This window comes from Toxotes jaculatrix, chromosome 4 (genome assembly GCF_017976425.1).
Source record: "Toxotes jaculatrix isolate fToxJac2 chromosome 4, fToxJac2.pri, whole genome shotgun sequence".
Lineage (NCBI taxonomy): Eukaryota > Metazoa > Chordata > Actinopteri > Toxotidae > Toxotes > Toxotes jaculatrix.
Genome location: NC_054397.1, coordinates 10,137,451 through 10,158,635, shown reverse-complemented (window position 1 = coordinate 10,158,635; position 21,185 = coordinate 10,137,451). Strand labels below are relative to the sequence as shown.

The following is a 21,185-nucleotide window of genomic DNA, read 5'->3' as shown; positions in this document are numbered from 1 at the left end:
ACCTCTTGACTTAGTTACTCATTTACAAACTGCACTAAGGGCCAGACAAAACAAAGGAGTAGTCACATGGGGTCGCGAAGTGGTATTCACCCCTTATCTCATTGTTACATTTTCAGGGATTGGATGCCTTATGTATGACAGAAGGTAAAAAAAGGTGGGATCATTAGTTTACTCCTTTTTGTAAACCAAGCCGAGTTAAAGTGATGTTCCCATAGTGAGTTTAGAGTTCACTGCAAAAACAAAACAAAGCAACATGAGGTTCTAATTTCCTAATTTGTCCCAGTTGTGTGCTTGACTGTATATGTTAATGATAAATGGTACATAACTCAGTGCAGCTGGTTCTTAAGTATTTTTAGTTAATGTTCAAGCAGAAATTACATTGAGATTATTCAATTAAACTGTAACACTATGCACTACTCTCTGCACTAAATTCAGAGTATGACTGCTCATAATCAGAAAGCAATGCTAATCCAAACAGCACACTATAAAATTAGCAGATTTCCCACAGAAGAGGACATCACGTCGTCACCTTGTATGAATAAAGATGCCTTCTGGATGCCAAGACCGTTTGCCATTTATCCAATGGAGCCATGCACATCTCACAACTCCCACACGGTTTTTGCGTAGTCATTTGTCAAAATAACACATTTCAACTTTAATAACTTTGACATAATCATAAAGAGGCTCTGTGTCACTTCTGATTACAATGCTGGTGGTGGTATCCCGCTGTGGCATTTTACATCCGTCTGTGTCTGACAGCAGTAAAAAGGAGATTAGTTCTGCAACTTGTTGTCTGGGCAGCTCATGAGACTTTTCATCTTCAGGTTCCAGTACTGTCTCAATATAACTTGCAAACTTATGAATAGTTTTATTCAGTCTCTATGGTTTAAACTTGTCTGTTTTATAGTTTTATAGTTGTCATTTTGTTTGAGTTGTTAGACTACTGTCCTTGACCCTTGATTTGTTTTCATTAAAAAAACAGACTGTCCTTAAAAAGACATTACACAGGAGAATTTAGAGGCTCTTTTCTTCTGTTTTATGACAAGCTTTCAAGTTTTTCAAGTTGCATAGGATAGTGGAAAAAATGAATTTTCATTAACCTAACAAGGCAGGCTTTCTAAAAAAGTTAATGTTTGGGATGCAAGATGCCCACTCTTTACCCAACACAGATGAAAAGACATGTCTCAGACTCTTTTCTCCAGCCACTGACCTGACGGCTGGCATTGTGTGCTCCTTCCCTCTTCCACCTGCTAACAGGCAGCTGGTTTCTCTGTCGTGACAACGGTGGGAGCTTCCAGACACCCTTGTAACAGCTTGGCTCGTTAGTGGGAGATTTAGCACTCTAACTTCGGGGGTCTGAAGGGCTGCTAATGTCCTGCAGGGGTGATTGACACAAGGAAGGAGATCATTATGTCGACCAGCTCGCCTGCTTGGGCAGAGCCTGGCCTGACAGTTTTTCTGTGCAGATCGTCTTGGTCCAAACGGTCGACTGACCCACGATTACAGAAGCATGACAGAAACCCCCCTATTCATGGTCCACTCGACCAGGCTGGACATTATGGTTAAGGAAAAACAGGAACCTGACAATAAGTACAGTCTCTGAAAGAGCACAGTATCTTGAAGTCTTGAATTACTTTATGAAATTAAAACTTTTTGAAAGGCGATCGAAATAAGTTTTTGGCTGAAAGATGACTGAAGCTGTCACACAAAATTCATGTCATCTACAGCTGCAGGTGCTCCATTTTAAAACCTTCTAAGAAACTTTTGCAATCTAGCCCAATCTACAGTCACCCCAGAGATAAGCTATTTATATGTATATTTAAAATGTTAAATAGCTATTTTTCTAGCCTAGACATTTACATGAATTGCAAAGCATTACTGAATCTTACCTTTGTTTATTGAGTGAAACAATACACATGATTAATAACTGATTTTAAAAGGCTATGAATTTTGTGGTTGAAATCAATACTGTATGTACACAAACATTTTTCAAAATAGGTTATCAGACTTTGGATAAAACATGTCCTTTGAAGACAACGGCTCTTTTGCCAAAATCATAAGCAGCTCTAACTGGTTCCAGATGTGATAATCAGGCTCAGTGATGGCGCACGATTATGTCAAATGAAACGTGCCACAGTACCTCAAATATTGAGTAATTTATTTCATTCCTTTTCCCTCCAAACATCAGTCAGTGCCTATAGTGAGCCCATAGTAGGTTTACATTAACAGGGGGGCTTTTGTGGGAATCTAAAGCTGGATCCAATTATGTTTTCAAAGGTTGTATTGTAAAATATGTATAGCATATTTTTCTGAACTTGACCATAGCAGCTGGCAGTTGTGACCCAAGGCTTCTCTTGGGGCTCCAAAGACATTATTTACTTTTTAAGTACACACAGAGTGTTTAGCTGACTAGAATTTCTAAGAACATAAATCAGAAAAAGTTACAGCTATAACAACTTCCTTGCACAACATATTGGCTGAGTCTTGGAGATCCACGAAAAAAAAGAACATATTTTCTTACACTGCTGTTTACTGGACACATTCTGTGCCAAAGTTTTAAAAAGACTAATTGGAACTGTCCCTCCCTTTGACTAATAGGTGCGTAGTGTGAAAACTTATGTGTGATGACAGAATGCTTCATCATATGCCTGCTGTATGTAACTAAGTAATTCCAGAGGCATCTAACACCCCTGACACTTATCACCATCAATTAACATTATTCAGACTGATTATGTGAATGTGGACTTGTGCTGATTTATTTATTTATTTATTTATTTATTTATTTATTTATTTATTTATTTATTAGGTAGCTGGTATTCATAAATTCATTAGGATCCTGTTATTATCTCTATTGCATTGCAGAAATTAAGGCTGTTAATGGCTGATTAATGAGATATACTGGCTTTACAGTACAATCTATTGGAATCAGACTGTTGGGTTTCATATTGTATTATAATCAAAAAGGTTGATGTACTTTTCAAACCCTCCCAAGTGTTTCAAATTTCACGAGTGTACATTGTAGAAGGTGGTTGTTGTGCTGTTGTTGTTATGTAGGCAGACAAACCACTAATTAAGGAATTCTTAACTATTAGGAAAATGCATCTTGTCTTGTCTTCAACATATGTAGGAAAATAATGCTAAGGGACAAGCACAGTATCTCTGAATAAATGATATCGATTAATGCAAGCTAAATGGAAAATCTTGGTTAAAGTCAGTAAAGAGAGTCAAAAACAGGTAAACAAACTTAAGCAGGTAGAGATGTATGCAAGATACAAATGTAAATGTAGGAGGAGGAGGAGGAAGAGAAACTGAAGTCACATTAATCTGAAATACAGGTTTATGATATATACTGTATAAGGACATCTGAACATACTTCATCTCCGTCAGCCAGCGTTAATGCCCAACACTAACTCTTTTACTTTAACACTTAACAGTGAATCTGGTTCCTTCTTGGTGCTCATCAGCTGTCTATTCCTTTAGCATCTGCAGGAGAGTTGCTCATAATTATGATGGATTAGACTGCGGCTCTTTGTGCCTGCGCACTGCAATTGTTTTGCAGATGCTGCGGATGTGACATGCATTAATAATGGAGGGCGGCAGACAGAAATCAATATTCTACTGGAATCACTGGAATCTATTTGCTTTTGGCAGAGAGAGAGCACAGGGAAAGCAAAATGAAACCATGAGCTCAGCTTGCTGCTCAATCTTCTGTAGTGATCTTATTTTCCACACATCACATTTTATACTTATTCATATTACTTTGTCACTAGACCTACAGCTCCAGAGTTGTAAAAATTAAAAGCTAGCTCTCTTTCAGCTTGATTTACATAGTTTTTCATGCACTTTTTCCAAGTCCAGAAATAGCACTGATGTGTCGTGCTGTAAATGCTACATTTAATGCTCAGCTAACACTAAAGAGAAAAAACTAATTTAGATTTCCATGTGAAATATTTACACACATTTTGCAATCAAACCCTTATTTTGAGATTCAGGGGTTTATCTTTGGAACCAAATCCACCAACATTTAATTACATTTGGCAGACGTTTTTGTCGAGCTGAAAAAACAAGCAAAGAACTTTATCAGATGATGAAGTCAGTGTGGGAAACATTTGTGGGGGTGAGTTTAGATTCTGTGCTCATTATAACTTCATGGCACAAAGCTTACAAGTTTAGCCCTGATAACAAAGGCCTCAAACTTGAGAATTGAATTGTATTTGCATATTTGACATTACAATGTGCTAAGGGTGAAAAATACGACAACTGAACAGCTGACGAGCAGCCAACTCCTCCTCCCATCTACCATCTGGGACATTAACCTTGCATCCTACTGCCTTCAATCAACTAGACTTATGTTTTGTTTAATATATTCTGTCTTTTAGTATTATAACTAATGAACCAAATTCAGAAAAAGTCTTTCATTAAAATTTTACTCTATATTGAAAGTTACTTGAAACCTGTGCAAATAAGTGTTCCAAACACCTCTGCCCTGGTTGGTTTATGTGCATTTTAAATTGAGCATTCCTCTAGCCTTTTTTTTCTATTTCCTCTTAGAATTTCCACTTCTGTTTAAAATGATTTCCACTGTCAACCAATGTTTAAAGTGCAATGAAGATGGATATACATAAAGTTCTCTATGCAACCAAACAGGGTTGTGTCAAAACAGCACAATAATAGCACTTTCCTAATATTCCCCCCTTTTTTTGACATGCAGAACAGTTTCAGTGACATTAAGCATTTGAGCTATTGTGGTAATTTTTACAATCACTGTCCATATACAATTTATAACAGGAAGTGAAAACTTTCAGTTCAAGATAAGGGTCTTCATAAGGAAGCACACATATTGCCATGCAGTGGAAATACTGGGTACTGAAAATGTGAGCACAAAACATGGTGTACATTCAGGACACCCGTTAAGCTGTGTATGTTAAATTCAGAATGGTGACTCACAGTCCTCCCTTTTTACGTCCGATCTGGTCTTGAGGTGATTGAGGGATGAGGTCAGGGTGAATCTAATTCTATGACATGATCGTGTTGCCAGCTGATACACTTGAGTGCCAAGTGTAAGCCCTTTACGTTCCTGAATTTCCACTAAACCAAGGCCACATTCAGACTTGAAATAAGCTGTTTGTTAGTAATGAAATCAGTATAGTTGGTATTCAAAAACTTCCTGAAAATAAGTGGCTATGCTTTAGCAGTTTCAGAGACAAACCACCACTTGTAACAATATTTCGGATCAGAAAAGTTTTCAGTTCACAAGAGATTAGTTTTAAAATCCAACAGAACATCTGGGGGTGACATTCAGTATGTGTCCCAAAGACTAAAAAATCTAACTTTTGTTTCTCATAAACTTTCTAATTATTTTTAATAATTGTATTTCTTTGTATTTACAGATTATTTTTGCCTTATGTCACCATGCAGGGAGTTTGCATGACATCTATTATTTTACTCACCATCAGTAAGCATAATAATGCATTATAAAATAGAGGATTACACAGAAAGGCTGCACTCGATTAGAAGATGGATTTGATTCACTTAGGGTGTTGGGAGAAAATGAAAACTTTGTCCTATACGTTTGGTATAGGAATATTAACTGTACCCAGCTGTGCCTGTGGGTTTTTCTTACTACAGAGTGGACTGAATGGTTCTTCAGCACAATCACAGACACAGTTGCTTTTACACTATATTGCATTTGTTTGTACATGCATAACCAGACCCCGGAGCATCTTCAGCTGCTCCATTTTAAATGTGTAACCACATTTAAAATATTTTGGTGTGAACACTAAAATATTAGCACAGCAGTTTGTATTACACAGGACCTACAGTATGACTTTATTTGAAACTTTAACTCTGCCTAAAGAATGATATAACCAGATATTTATCTCCCACTCTCTGCCTTGCAGGACGGACAGAGGGCAGCCCTTTGGATGGACTCTGAGCAGGCCAGATGGAAACAGAACAGGCCAGACATGAGACGGAAGAAAGTCTGATATTAGCACAATTTGGCTCATCTCGCAACATCTCTCACAAATTACAGAATGGAGGCCAGTCTTCAGAGGGAGATTCTCTGCAGATCACTGGGGATACAAACTGGAACCATTACAAGCCCAGCACAGGTGCCAACTCCATGAAGAGGCACAGGGAGAACTGCAACAGCCCTGCAACAGGACAAGGGCTATTCGATCAAGGCGCATACATGATGAATGGAGAACTGATGAATGGAGAGCTGAAGCATGCTCTCACTGAGCAGTCTTTACTGGTCCACCAGCCCAAAAAACTTAAAGTAGATTCTGAGATTAAAGGAAACGACAACATGAGCTCTAGTCTGGTGGACAACTTTCCTGAGTTGACAAAATCAACAGAATTTGAATGCAATGCCCCACAGACAGAGATTAAGTTAGACAAGAGGAACTGCCATTTTCCAAATGGTGATATTTTCTGTCTACCGAGGAATAAACAGGTTTCGATTCCAAATGGTGCTGTATCACCCTCTTCAACCATAGAAAGAACTCCGGGTGATCTTTTAGAGAAAACTTTGTCTCAGTATTATCCTGAGCAAGTGTCAATTGCACCCCAAACATCTGGGTCACAACTAGATTCTGTCAATGGTTCACTGGCAAGTAAGCTCCCCAGTGAAGGTGCTCAACCCCCCTCTTTAACCTCAGGATTGCCCAGTTCAGCTCAGATGCCTGACTTACAGCAACAGCAGCCTGGGGCAACTGGCAAAGCTGAAGGAGGCAAAAATTACAATTCTGTCAACTATGTAGTAAATGGATACTCCAACAATTTTGGAGCAGACCACCAGCAGCAACAACAACAGCATCAGCAGCAGCCACCTTCTTACTCTGGTCAGGAACTATCTCTAGGTCAGCTGCCTGGTATGATCTCACCTACAAATACTGCCAATGGCTCACAACATCATCAAAATGGCCCACAGTGTTATCCAGATGACACAAATCCTCAAGGTATATATGTGAAAGCCAACCAGGAGTTTAACCAGTTTTCTATGGAGCGCAGTGCTCCTCAGGCAGCAGAAGTAGGTGGATATGGATCCTTTCCCAACTCTGGGATACAGAAGATGGGGCAAAGTGAGGGACCCAGGTCTGGTCAGCATCAGCACCATGGCACTGACGGGGGGCATCAGTATGGAATTCAACCCCAGAACTTTAAACAAAATGCTGGGAAGCCACATGGAGCTGACAGTATGGGACCTATGGGGCCCAGTCTCCAGCAGCCACGTCATGCTGGGTTAGAAAACGGGATGGAGAATGCTTCTCAGCAGAGAGCTAACTTATCATGTTCGACTCCCCACCAGAGAGGCTGGATAGAGCTGAACTCTTCACATTCTCAGCAGCAACCAGCAAGTGGCTCATCATCTCAGGCACAAGAGCAAGACATGTGGAGCGACTTTTCTGCTAAGCCTCAGTCAGAGCAGCAGGCAGCTAACCGCCAGGTTCATGGCCAGATGTTGGAGCCAAACCCAGCGCAAAGATTCCAGACACAGGGAGTTTTCACAGATAACAGCAAGGGGTCTAACAGCTTCCAGCAGCAACAGCAGGACTGTCTCCCAGCCCAAACACACTGTGCTCCAGCCCAGCACAACACTGCCCCTGAGTGGCAGCAATCAAATTCTAATGCCCCTCAAATGCAGCAGCCTCTACCCCAGAAAGTGTCTGAGCAGCAGACCTTCCCCCAAAATCAGCAAGCAGACAGCCACTACCACAACCAGATGCAGACAGAGCACTTATGTGAAGACCCTGACCTACAGGATATACTGTCACCTGGGTTTTTAGCAACACAACAACCACAGCACTGTCATCTTCAGCGTCCACTCTCCCACCCACCACAATTTGAAGGGCAGCAACTCAAGTCTCCCAATTACAGACCTCACAGTCAGCCTCCACCAGGACAGCAGCAGCTTCAACCCAACCAGCCTCTTAAAAACAATTCTTCTGAACCCAACAACCAACACATCCAGCACAGCAACCATACAACATTCAGTTACAATAATTCAACAGAAATGCATCATCAAAGGCAGTATCCACCAAACTCAGGCAGCAGTAACCTCAAGCAATTTCAACCACAGCGGCCTAACAACCACTGCCACCAGCCTAACCACACAGACTTCCCCCAGACCTCTACACAGTCTCAACCTCACTTAGCACAAGGCATGTTAAACCAACAGGTATCAACACAGATGTATCCTAAAGCTGAACAGCAGCTGAAGACATCATGCCCTCAGTTCCAAAGGGGACCTCGACTACCTCTGGGACCTGTAAGTCCCCATGGAGACTTTCAGAGGCATGCAGCCCTACGTATGCACCTGTTACAAAGGCAGGAGCGTCAGGGCCCTCCTCATCCTCCTCAGAGCACTAGTGACCCCAAACATGGCCTGAGAGCTGTGAAAATGGAAAATGGACCAAGATTTGAGCTGCCTTGTTCACAGCAGCAGGAGCAGCAGTTACAGATGCAAGAAGCAGGCATAGGTGGAATGAAAGTCAAGCAAGAGAATCAACCATCCTTATGCACACAAAGCAAGAGGCAGGGAAGCATCTTGGCTTCAATGGAACAAACCCTGAGGCAGTACCAGCTTTCACCTGTCTTTGAGAAGAAATCCCTTGTTATCAATTCAGCAAATAAAGTCAAGGTGGAATCTTCTGGGCCTGTCACAGTTCTGTCAACCAACACTGACCTGAGTGGAGTGGAATCACCTGCAGCTGCCCCGGCCACTGTAGCTCTAAGAAAACCACCTGATTCCACCCCTAAGAAGGAACACCTCCTACAAAGCTTTATGGACTCACCTATGAAGCTACTGGATACCCCTATAAAGAATTTACTGGATACACCCATGAAAACACAATATGACATTGCATCCTGTCACTGTGTTGGTGAGTCTCGTAATGCTGGTTCTGAAACATGATTGATCAGTTGTTGTGTAAATATTAATGTGTTTCTTTATAATATTTAGAACAAATCAGTGAGAAGGATGAAGGTCCATACTACACTCACCTGGGGTCAGCACCTACTGTTGCTGGTATACGCGAGATGATGGAGAAAAGGTTAATGTCAAATTTGACCTCTTGAGAAATTCCAGTAAACATGGACTGTGTTACATAACCACTATGTACAGTTGTATTTACTATAACACCTCTATTCTGCTTTGAAGGTCTGGTCTAACTGGTCGCGCCCTCAGGATTGAGAAAGTAATATATACCGGCAAGGAAGGAAAAAGTACACAGGGGTGCCCCATAGCTAAATGGGTGAGAACCACTTATGTATTTCATTTGCCCTTGTACTGATCTCAGATATTGGCATGAACGCATATTACCTGTCATGTTTCAGGTGATTCGTCGAGCCAGCGTAGAAGAAAAACTACTGGTGCTGGTGCGGGAACGTGCTGGTCACACATGTGAGACAGCCTGCATTGTTGTAGTAATCCTGATCTGGGAGGGCATCCTGCCTAGCCTGGCTGACCGCCTCTACCTCGAGCTAAGTGAAACTCTAACAAAGCATGGAGCCCTCACCCAGAGACGCTGTGCTCTCAATGAGGAGTAAGTGACAGAACTAAAGAACTCATATACTGTATGTATATATATTGTTAAACACGCACACACATATATATTTATTTGTACACACACACAAAAGTTTTCAGTTTGGCTACTACTGAATTAACCTGTGCAAAATAATATATTTTGACAATTTTGCCTTCAAACTTCAGGAGGACCTGTGCATGCCAGGGGTTAGATCCTGACGCCTCTGGAGCATCTTTCTCCTTTGGCTGCTCTTGGAGTATGTACTACAATGGCTGCAAATTTGCCCGGAGCAAAATCCCAAGAAAATTCAAGCTACTAGGAGATGATGTGAAAGAGGTATTTCATGTAGATTTACAATATTAGTCCATGTGTGCACTGTGGTTACATTAATATAACATGTAAATTAAAGTAACTTACTACTGCCAATTTTTGTCTTTCAGGAAGAGAAACTGGAGAGCAACTTTCAAAATCTGGCAACCTTATTGGCTCCCTTGTATAAAACTTTGGCACCAGAGGCTTATGGAAACCAGGTGGGTATATGTAGAGAGTGTACAGATAGCTTGCCTATCCAAATCTACATCTTAATTATTTATTATAATTTAAAAATATATATATATATAGCCTATAGAAAGAAAGAAAATGTCCTGTTTCTCCAAGGTGTAACTGATTTTCAGATCAACCAAGCGTGGTTATAAGACACATATATACACATAAGATTTTCCATCTATATTGTTCAAAGACCAGAAACTCTTAATATCTCATTCAAATTTGCCTCCTGTTGTTCCTGGACACAGGTGGAACATGAACACAGGGCAACAGATTGTCGTCTGGGGCTCAAGGAGGGCCGTCCCTTCTCTGGGGTCACTGCTTGTATGGACTTCTGTGCCCATGCTCACAGAGACCTCCACAACATGCAGGGTGGCAGTACTGTGGTAAGCAAAATCTGAAAAACAGATATATTTTTCTATGACTTCATGTCCCATCGAAGCTTGGCTTTAGAACAGATATTTGAAAAACAAAAGTCATATCATCATCTGCCGCTTATCTGGGTCCAGGCCCAGGTCACGGGGGGCGACTCCCACCCAGTCCACAATGCACCAAAGTCCTACGACACCTCCCACAGGTGATGAGCCCGTCCAGAGTGGGGCTCAAACCCACGACCCCAAGAGATTGAGTCTCATGCTCTACCAACTGAGCTAACCGGGCAGCAATAACAAAAGTAGACTTGTTATTTAATGTCTGTGACATGCCCAGCAAAAAGTGTTTAACTCACCTTGTTTGTCCAGGTATGTACATTAACAAGGGAGGATAACCGAGAGATTGGAAAGATACCAGAGGATGAGCAGCTCCATGTCCTGCCTCTTTATAAGACTTCCAACACTGACGAATTTGGCAGCGAGGAAGGTCAGCAAGAGAAAATCAAGTCAGGAGCCATCCAAGTCCTCAGTGCCTTCCGCCGCCAGGTGCGCATGCTTGCAGAGCCCGCCAAGTCTTGCCGACAAAAGAAGTTGGATGCCAGGAAGGCAGCTGCCAACAAGAATGCCATGCTGGACAACTCTAATGATAAGGCTGAGAAGGCCCTCCTGGCCAAGTCAAAAGTTGGCATTTACGAGAATACCTCTCACAACACTCCTATGGCAGGTAGGGTAACATTTATTCTGACACCTTTTATAAACTGTATCTTAAAAACTTTATGTCTTTATAGGGACATATCACCAACATACTAAATTAACAACCAAAAGCAATGAATTGACAAAAAGTGACACATTATTTGAAGTTTTGGTTAGTTTTCTTGCTACTGCTTAGGCCTTCATCTTTTTGGGATTTTGTTTTCTAGGACCTATTCCAGGTGCTATGAGAGCAACCCTACAGCCAGGTCAGCCAACACACCCCCTTGGGGTCCATCCTCAGCAACTACAGCAACAACAGCACCAGAGCATTCTTCCCCCTTATCCTGGCTCAGCAAATGCAGCCAGCTACCCCAGGTTCCCTAACCACCCTGGGTCTTTTCCAAGCACTTCCAAGCCAGGCAGCATGTATCCCCCTCGGCCACCAACACCAGCCAGCCCTTATCCCTCCCCACTCCATGTACCAAACTCTTACATTAATGGATCCAATCGTTCATACCCAGGTTATCAATGTAATGGAGGAATGCCTCTTGACAATTACCATCCATACTATGCTTCAAACCCAAAGCACCTGGACATGTATCGACAGCAGCGGCCCGCAATTTACTCAGAGCAGCAGTATGGTGTACATCAACGCTATGAGGTCAATTATCCACCAAGGTACAGTGAACCAGGTTTACAGGTCAATGGTTACAATGCCAGCAGCATGAGACCAGTTCACCCCATGAGACCCTATGCCCCTTTTGGTCCTAATGGGGCCTCAGAGCCTCAGTTTGTGGACCCCCTTTCAAGAGCACCCTCAGCCCATGGAGGTCTAGACTATACAGCTGCTGTGAGCAAAGGCAATCAGTTTGGAGGATACCCAAATCCATATCTCTCACGAAGCCCTCAAATCTTACCCCCAGGCCAAGATCCTTTCCATATGCAAATCAAGACAGAGATGGGCATGTCTGGCCCGCAGATGCTTTCTTCTCACTTAAGTGGTGGCTGTTTAAACCCTGAAACAAAGTCAGGGTTAGGTCTGCCTAATGGAAGCCTCATGGGTTCTGGTGTTAAGCAAGAGCCTGGAACGCCACAGACACCCACAACACCACAAAAGCCCGAGATGTGGTCAGACAATGAGCATAACTTCTTGGACCCAGATATTGGTGGTGTAGCAGTGGCACCTAGTCATGGCTCAGTTCTCATTGAGTGTGCAAAACGGGAGCTCCATGCCACAACACCCCTTAAAAATCCAGACCGCAACCACCCAACACGCATCTCCTTGGTCTTCTACCAGCACAAAAATATGAATGAGGCCAAGCATGGTTTGGCACTATGGGAAGCCAAGATGGCAGAGAAGGCTCGAGAGAAGGAGGAAGATGCAGAGAGGAATGGTGGTGAGGGGACACCTAGCAAGGGCAGCAAGAAGGGGGTGAAGCGGGAGCATCCGGAGTCATCAGAAACCACCGGGGAGCCTCCTTACAAGCGTTTTATCCAGGCATTAATGGAGGGGTCCTTGTCGTGCACAACAAACACCTATGTCAGTACATCTCCATACGCCTTCACCAAGGTCACAGGGCCTTACAATCGGTTTGTGTAGAAAACACTTAAAATGAAGAAAATTGAAGGTGCTTTACTGATAACAAAGACCACAAAGCTCATCTAAACACTCCTTCCTGTCTGTAAGGTTAACAGCATTGCATAGAAAAAGGAACCTGTGATTAGATGAGATATAAATCACGTTTCACATCAGGTCTTTCACTTCTTTAACAATCAAGCTTTACTCGTTGACCCTACCAAGGATGTATTTATTTTTGTTTGGCAACTTTTGCAAGATACACACTGTCAAAATCTCTGGTGCTTCTTAGTCTGATACATAAGGACCTATTTTTACTGGAAACAAAGTTTCATTTTTGGTGGCTTTATTTTTCTTACAAGAATTTGGAGATTTTATCTTGGCATAAAACACTGACTTTGTAAATGACAACATTTACGGTGCTAAAGTGTGTGCTTATTACATTTGTTTTTAATTCAAATGCCTTCACACTATACCCATAACACACTTTACAAGTGACACTCAATGACTTATTTCAACCGGACACTGAAAATATTTTCCCACTGTCAAACCATCAGCATCATAATGGTTTTTGGCAAGTCAGTGTTTCTTAGAGCACTTTTTGATAATAGAAGTTAAATGTTTTGGTAATACGTTTAAATCAAAAAATCTGGTTTTGCTGTATTACTGCATTGACAGTAATTTGTTTTCTATCATCACAAAACTTAAATTGATGAATTTATAACAGAGGGTTGTATGAACAATCCATGAAACAGTTTTGAGTTCATGCAAAAAAAATTTTTTTTTAATCACTGAGTTGGTGCTTCTTTCACTTTCCAATGTCATTTATACTGTAAATTGAGCCATTCTAATGGTGCATTTTAAACATTTTGAGGAGGAAAAAAAATCTCTGTTTGTGTTATTTTAGATTTTCCAGGATTTTTTCCAGGTTTACCATGTTGTCAGCGACTGTTTTTAATGTTCCTTACTGTAGGTTCATTGAACAAACCTGGATTGTGAATATTACATGTAGTTTTATGTCTGTTGTGCTTAGTAAATGTGCTTTTTATACACTGAGGAACATGAAACAGGGTAAGCTCAGTGTCAGTTTCAGAGGGCAGCTGGCTTGCTGTGGGGTCTTTAATTATTGTTATCTAACTGTAAGATAAACAGGTGAGATTTGTACAGTAAATTAATTTCCCTTTTTGGAATTACTGTTATAGATTTTGTGTTGTAAAGAATGCTAACAGCCCATTTCATTGTGCTTCTTTGGGTTTCAGCTTAGTTTATTTCATAAGGTGCTATTCAGCCTACTAGAAACATACAATGTGAGACTCTTCGGGCAGTGAGAAGGCTTTTAAATAATGTACAGTACAAACCTGTCATATACCTCAAAACTAGTTTGGCAATAGGACTATAACATATTTTTCTTTCTTCCTTTGTATGTTACTTTCAAAATGTTAATAACAGTTAAACTTCAGGCCACCAAAAGGCATAAAAGTTCATTTCTTACTTTCTTATCAGTCTGCTAGAAAGTATTACTTGAACTTGAATCTTTGATGTTACTGTAAAATCAGGGACATTTTCAACTAATTGTGTACATCTTCATCGCCTGTATTCATCATGTCATTTTCTCATTCAGGGACTTGCCATTGCATCCTGAATCCCAATGATTCTTGTCTACTCTACTTCACACAGACAAAAATTATTTTGTGAGGAAACAGATACTTTCCTGAAATTCTTTACTCATATTTTAGCTAGTATGATGGTGGTTATCTTTTAAAAGTAATTTGAACATATATGCACTGAGCTGGTTAAAGGGAAAGTATGATATTGACTAAGTAAAAAGCAATGTATTTGCTTTTGATATGTGGCAAGACCAGGGCAGTGATTAACGTAGTTGCACATCTTTGTGCCTGTGTATAGTTAAATTTATTTATAACCACTAAGCAATTGTATAATGATTTTTCTTCCCTGTCTATCTGATTTAAGTAATGCGATATATAATGGAATGACTGTCATGTTATAGTAACAACTCACCCCACTCTTAAAAATATTCATTTTCTGAAAGCACTTCATTTCTTTTTCAGGAAAAAAATATGTAATAAAGAATTGCAAAACATTTTATTTAAACAGATTGTAAATGTGTTAAAAAATAAATAAATTATGTCACAGTGTACATACCAAGAACTTGTATTGCAGGAATACAACTCATTCTTTGATGTTGATGTAGGTTCTTCTTGCTCTGTCAAATTGACCCACAGCTCCTGTATCAGCAATTCTCTTCATATCTTAAAATATCCTTTTGACTCTTTCAGGTTAAGAGAATTATCATGGTTAGAATATCCAGGAAGTCTCTGTAAATATTATGCTCACTGTCACAGCAATGTTTACAGTTATAGTATCCTGTTAGCTCAAACATTAGAAGTTCTAGATTTTTTTAACTGTTCCAATTTTTGTAATATAAATCTACATAAAAAATGTTGAATTTCATTGTACAGGACCCAGCTACAGTAGCAGGTTGTGGATGAGAAAGCCGAGGTGACTAAGATATAGCGGGTTACAAGCATAGCCATACTTGAAGATGCTTCAGAGTGTTTGAGTGAGTCAACATTACTTGAATGACTTTCTGGGCTTAACTAGTGCACTACATGTGCTCAGCTCAAAGGTTAAGCTAGCAGTTGATACACACTTGGTTTTTTTTGCAGTTAGACACTAAAGATTAAAAAAAAAAGTGCAACTTTGCACCTGTCATTTTATTTTTTAAGGCTTTCCTAGTTCTCCTGAAGTTTGGTATGCTACAAAAAATGGAATTAAGGATGGGTATTAATACTGTAAGTATTGTAATGTACTGAATGCAGTTTATTTGAAAGCTGTTTATTATATCATTCCTGATATTGCTGAGATGTGGGTGTTTTTTTTTTTTAATAAAATTTATATTTATTTAAAGTGATCTGATTTGTTACTCCAAGTTAATACTAATATCTAAATTCTGTGCATTCTTGTCCACCTGTTTAGGCTTTTAAATGTGTAAGTACAGAAAAAATGGGAAAGAGATCTTGTAATGTTCACACCTTAAATTTATTATTTATCCAAACGAGAAAACTGTTTAAATGTTACAAATGGCATTGTGTTTGTTGTTGCAAGTACAACCTGATTACAGTCTTAAAGGCAATTTAGAGCATACTAGCATGACTTTCAGTCCTATACAGTGCAAGGCTGGTCCTGGACAGTGGCCACAAAAATACTGAAATATACAACATAATTTACAGAATTTCTATTAAATTTTAACAGAATTTAATAGAAAGGAGACCAATATTTTTGTGAGTAACCCCTAAATTGTAATTGATGTGACCAGCAATGAATCAATCTAGTGTCCAACCTGAGACCTGAAAACACACACTTCTGGTTCTTTACTCAGTATTATAGTAGTACAGATCCTCACTGGTTCATACTGCCAATGTACTTGGTAAAATCCTTTTCTTTTTCCAACAGAGCACTGGATGGTAAATATAGGTGGCACTTTATACAGCTGAGAACGAGTCCATACCAAAAAGAAATCCAGCTGCATACAAAATCTGCAGCCATACTGGTACAGCTTCATAGGATGATAGAAATTCTAATCAGTTTCCACAGTGTCTTTGGGATTTCAGACAAAATGCCACTTGTCCACTGTTCAAGAAAAAAGAAAAGAATGACATAAGAGTTTAAGCACTGAACAATATAACACCTCAAATAACATTTAATAATATTTAGTACTGAGTCAGTTGTTATTTACTTACCCTCTGGGGACACAGGTTGTGGGCTACCAAATGCTGGCGCCTGAGGAGTCAAAAAATGAAAAATTTCAAACTTCATGCTTGTCCAGTTTTATATGCTAATAGTGTGTTTGTTTTTTATCATCAACAGCTTATGGAAATTCTCACCAACTGGACCACATCCCTGGCCTCATCAGCGCTGCATTTCAAAGGGCTCTCACAGCAAGAGATGTTTTTGCTGAACAAAGAAGAATTGTCCAAAATAAAAAAAGTAAGTAGTATTCATGAAACTTACATAGCCAATTCTATATGTACACCACACACACACACACTGCAAAGACTTTACCTCCACCAACTTACCATTCAATCCCTCCACTATTTGTCTGCTTCTGCACTAGTGCCCTCCAGTGCTCATGGGTGGACTTAATGATCTCAACTGCGAAGTCCTATAAAAAGGACAAGGAACATCAGAGAAGAAGACATCACTTGGATTTCTTAGGGAGCAATCCATTTCAGTTAATTCAGTTTTAACAGCTAAAATAATAGTGGACTGCAACCCCTTGTATCCCAACTGTCTTGGCTGATCTGTGTATGTAGCATTACAAAAGTCTCCGTACCTTGTCTTTGAATTGTCCATTGAATCCAAATTGGTTCTCAGGCTTTCCATCAGGCACCTTATATTTCCTAAACCATTCGACGGTGGCCTCTAAATGACCGGGTCGGCTCCTGCGGACATCCTCTATGCCTGAGGAAACACAAGCACATTCAACAGAATAGAAACAAAGGGACCAGGATTTACTTCTTGTTATGAATTAGATATGAATCTGTATTCCACTTACACTTTGTATTAGGTATACATCTAAACAAAATAATAATAAGAAGAATATGTTTGAATATATACAGTACATCCTTCTGAAGGATGTTAAGTGTTTAATTATGCAACAACTGGCGAAGTGATGACTCAGCAGGTAGTAAATTTATAATAGGGACACAAAAAGTAGCACTGCTCAACTAAAACAACATAAGGACAAGGTTACAGCTGATATAAAAAAAATGTATTCAACATGATTGTTACGCCTTAGGGATACGCACAGTATGTTCTGAACGGTGAATGTAAACAAAGTCATGTGGACAATAAAAACTTTACAGGGTACATTCTAGGTTTGTGTTTTAACAACAGGGAGCTAGTCTGTGGTTACTGTCTGAGCTGCCAACCATCTCAACGGATTTCTGTATTGGATCTGGAAATAGGTCAAATGCAGATCTGACAAGCTGTGGAGACTGGTTGGACAGCTAATCCTAAAAGGCTCTGCATTACTCCTACTGACACTTGTGTCTTATTATAAGCCTTTATCCTTTGTACTTGATTGTCATGTTTTGCAAATTCCAGATAAAATTCTAATTTCCATGACTTATCATCACAACAGAGTTTCCCGTATCAACTTTCTTCGTGGTAGAGAATGGATCAGTGCAAGGCAGTTTTCTAGGTGGTGACTGCTGATGTGATCACACCCACTATTTAGGTTTTTGGCATCCGGATCCTTAGCATTGATAGCGATGACCTTCCAGTCCATTTCTCCCTCATCGATCATGGCCAAGATGCCAAGCACTTTCACTTGGATCACCTGACCTGGAAAGCACACCTGAACAGGCCAACAAAGAACAAATAAGTAGTTGATCAATACCAAGCATTATCTTTGAAAAGCGTAAATAAAGTCAGCTAAAAACTTCTAAAAGGATGTAATTCATATATGCACTAAAACAGTCCTACCTGGGTGCCAATTTCACAAACGTCAATGGGATCATTATCACCGCAACACTTCGTTTCTGTGTCTGTGTGGTTTGGGTCCTCCCATGTCTTTTCCGGGGAACAGTTAAAAAACATGTAAGAAATCAGTTTTTCAAACAGACATATAAACTAACCGAATGAACGAGTGAATAAAAAGATAATGGTCTAATGCACTCATAATAAAACTGGACTAAATTCTGAACATGAATTACAAAATTTGATGAGGATTAAATTCATCATTAAGTGTTTAAATTGCTGTTATTTGTCAGTCGCTCACAAGGATCAAAATCAATACAGCATGGGGATGATGATACCAAAAAACTCTAACATAACCCAGACCCATTTTCCTCACCTGTGGAAGTGCACCATAGTTCCAGATGTAACCTTTATGGGGAAATATGTTCGCAACATATCGGAGTTTGCCTTTCTTTACATCTTGTTTGATCGGATTCAGTGGTTCCTTTGTTGCAATCTGGAAAAATTAAGCAATTATGAAAGTGTACATAAGTCTATGTATTTATGTGAGTGCATATATGATTTAATTTCATCACTAAAAACATCCTGGCTACTGCTATGATACCTAGCTAAATGACAGTATCTTCAAACTAGTGGTACGCTAACTTGTATGTGAAATATCTTGGCGAGTTACATGTAGTTGTGCAATGTTACTTACAACCAGTACCATCAATTTAGGGGTTCATCTAATAATAAATAAGATAGCTTCAGACTACGGCTGTGCTAGAAAATATAAACCAAATAACCAGTGAAAATACATTCTGGGGAAATTTATAATGGAACATCATTGACTGAAAGTTGAATACCAGTCCACGCACGCAGTACCTGTGGTGCTAATACTTATACCTTTACTAAAGTAGTATTAATAGTGGTAGTGGTGGAAGTAGTAGAAACGTAATAATCAGATGATTTATTTAAAAAAAAAACCTGAGATACTGATCTATAAACTGTATATAAACATGGTTACACTATATCTATACTTACTTCCATTTTAGCATTTGACCATCGAGGTACCTCCACAACCATGTTAAAGAGCACCTGAAAGTAAAGAAAGTAAAGAAGAAAACTATATACAGTTTATGCTGGGGCGAAAGTAAAACAAGTGTTTCCCAAAGGCTGAGAATTTACTTGTAAGTAGCGTGGCGTGTGATCAGTGTGCATGCAGAGTCATGTGTTTTAGAGGGGGAGAGTGGAGCCCAGGTTATCTTCTGTACAGATGCCCCCTTAACGCCTCATGTGCAGGCTATTGGCAGAAACTAACTAAACCTCTAACTGAACCCCATTCAGTTACAGCAGCACAACCAACTCAGACAGGTGTGTGCCATGACCTGGCACAACTGAGAACCTTCACAGGTTACCTCAGCAGATCTTAATCTACCTGTGGGAATTGCCCACGTAGAACCTATGTACAGGAAATGCTGAAAACTGAGATAAAACATCTGAATTTGACAGTACCTCGTTCTCATTATTCCTGGGTTTTTTAGCTGGCACATCATTGTCCTGTTGAGAGAAGAATAAATTAAGCTGCTAATATGACTAATTTATTCAATTGCTAATGAATTTTCTGAAGCATTTACCAAACAGAAAGTAAACCCTCCACTATCAGAAGACTTACCTGTTCTGTCTCTGCTATAAGTGGAATGTCATGGAATGGTGAAATGTATTTTCCTTCTGAGGTTTCTAAGAAAAACAAAAGCACAAGAGTAAAAATATAAAACAAAACCTCTATACACATAAACAAATGGCACAATGAAATCCCAAGCGGCTGTTTATTGTAAGTAAAATGACTGTACCACATAGCACTGGCTTTTTTGACTCAGGAGTCTGACTTAAGAGTAAAGATGTTGTCCTAAACCATTAAGTCATTTTGTAATAGTTGGTACGAGCTTCTCAAATGTTAATAGTTTCCCTAATTTTCTATGATAGTAAATGATCAAAATATGAACTAAAACAGTTAAGGTCTTAAATTTGATTTTTACAAAGAGCCCCTCCACAAGACAAGCCTAAAAGATGGAAGATCAGTCAGGGCCGACACTGCACTCCAGTGATGCAAATTTGTGTTTAATCAAATTATGTAAACTCAAATGATATGGTGTAAACCTGGGGCTTTTGGGGCCCCTGGGGGTCTGGGGCACCTGGGAGTCACCTGCTTTTGCCCCATTGGTAACCCAGTCTGTAACATTATCACTGTTAGGTGACTAAATACTAGTGAATGAAACCTTTAGTTTGTTAATTTGATGATACATAGGGAGTGATGTAATAAGTTATAACATGTATCTGATATGTTATAACTGAGTTTTACCACTGGGGGAAAATACCAGTTTTTCTCCTCCTTAGAGGGTGTGTGTGTGTGTGTGTCCGTCCTGTATGTCCACGTGACCGCCCAACAGGAAGAAGAGCCACGTGAAAAAAAAATCTTTTTCTTCAGTTCTGCTTATGAACGAGTTTAACATAATGAAAACCGTGGACTGACAGTAGCAGGGTTTTGGTTTTAAATCTAAGTGGTAGGTGTGCCACATACCACGAAAAACCTTGCGCGTGCATCTCAGAGGTCAAACGTTTACCTTGAGGTGGAGGTCTACCAGTGGTCACCTGTCAAGACACCGGACCGTGGTGCTAAACCGTTATACCGTGAAATGCAGGGGGGGAGATACACATGGCCTCTCCCATGCTCGCGATGATTATAACTTACTAAAGTAAATCCGGTAGTCAGGAGAATTGGGGCGTCCTCTCTCCTCCGTTTGATAGTGCATCGTGTTTCTTAAATAACACAGATGAGGTACAGCTGCTGCTTGTGTGACGAGTTTGTTTCGAGAAGCAGAAAATGCGCCGAAAACTGTCGCCAGGCAGCCGAGCGAAGAGCGCAGCAGCAGCGGTCTCATTATAGACACTACTTCTTCACCCCTCGGTTCCTACTTCCCGTTCGCC

General features: G+C 40.1%; 2 protein-coding genes across 2 annotated transcripts in view; one reads left to right on the top strand and one right to left on the bottom strand.

Moving 5' to 3' along the window:
• tet2 (tet methylcytosine dioxygenase 2) overlaps positions 1–15,604 on the top strand; it is a 29,002-nt gene extending 13,398 nt beyond the window's left edge. The window contains exons 2-10 of the mRNA XM_041035925.1: positions 5,901–8,885; positions 8,966–9,056; positions 9,164–9,257; positions 9,340–9,548; positions 9,716–9,866; positions 9,971–10,060; positions 10,325–10,462; positions 10,817–11,171; positions 11,368–15,604. Of these exons, the coding sequence (XP_040891859.1) occupies positions 5,945–8,885; positions 8,966–9,056; positions 9,164–9,257; positions 9,340–9,548; positions 9,716–9,866; positions 9,971–10,060; positions 10,325–10,462; positions 10,817–11,171; positions 11,368–12,740 (5,442 nt within the window). The 5' untranslated portion in view covers positions 5,901–5,944 and the 3' untranslated portion in view covers positions 12,741–15,604. The remainder of the gene's footprint in view (positions 1–5,900; positions 8,886–8,965; positions 9,057–9,163; positions 9,258–9,339; positions 9,549–9,715; positions 9,867–9,970; positions 10,061–10,324; positions 10,463–10,816; positions 11,172–11,367) is intronic.
• Positions 15,605–15,763: 159 nt separating this feature from the next.
• On the bottom strand, positions 15,764–21,178 carry ppa2 (inorganic pyrophosphatase 2). The gene is made up of 12 exons (XM_041037319.1): positions 20,950–21,178; positions 19,873–19,937; positions 19,713–19,757; positions 19,242–19,295; positions 18,595–18,714; positions 18,225–18,311; positions 17,970–18,096; positions 17,071–17,198; positions 16,814–16,899; positions 16,622–16,691; positions 16,478–16,517; positions 15,764–16,367 (listed from the first exon to the last, which is right to left on the bottom strand). Exons 1-12 carry the CDS (start codon positions 21,137–21,139, stop codon positions 16,345–16,347), a joined length of 1,035 nt encoding a protein of 344 aa, XP_040893253.1. The 5' UTR covers positions 21,140–21,178; the 3' UTR covers positions 15,764–16,344.
• Between the last annotated feature and the right edge of the window lie 7 nt (positions 21,179–21,185).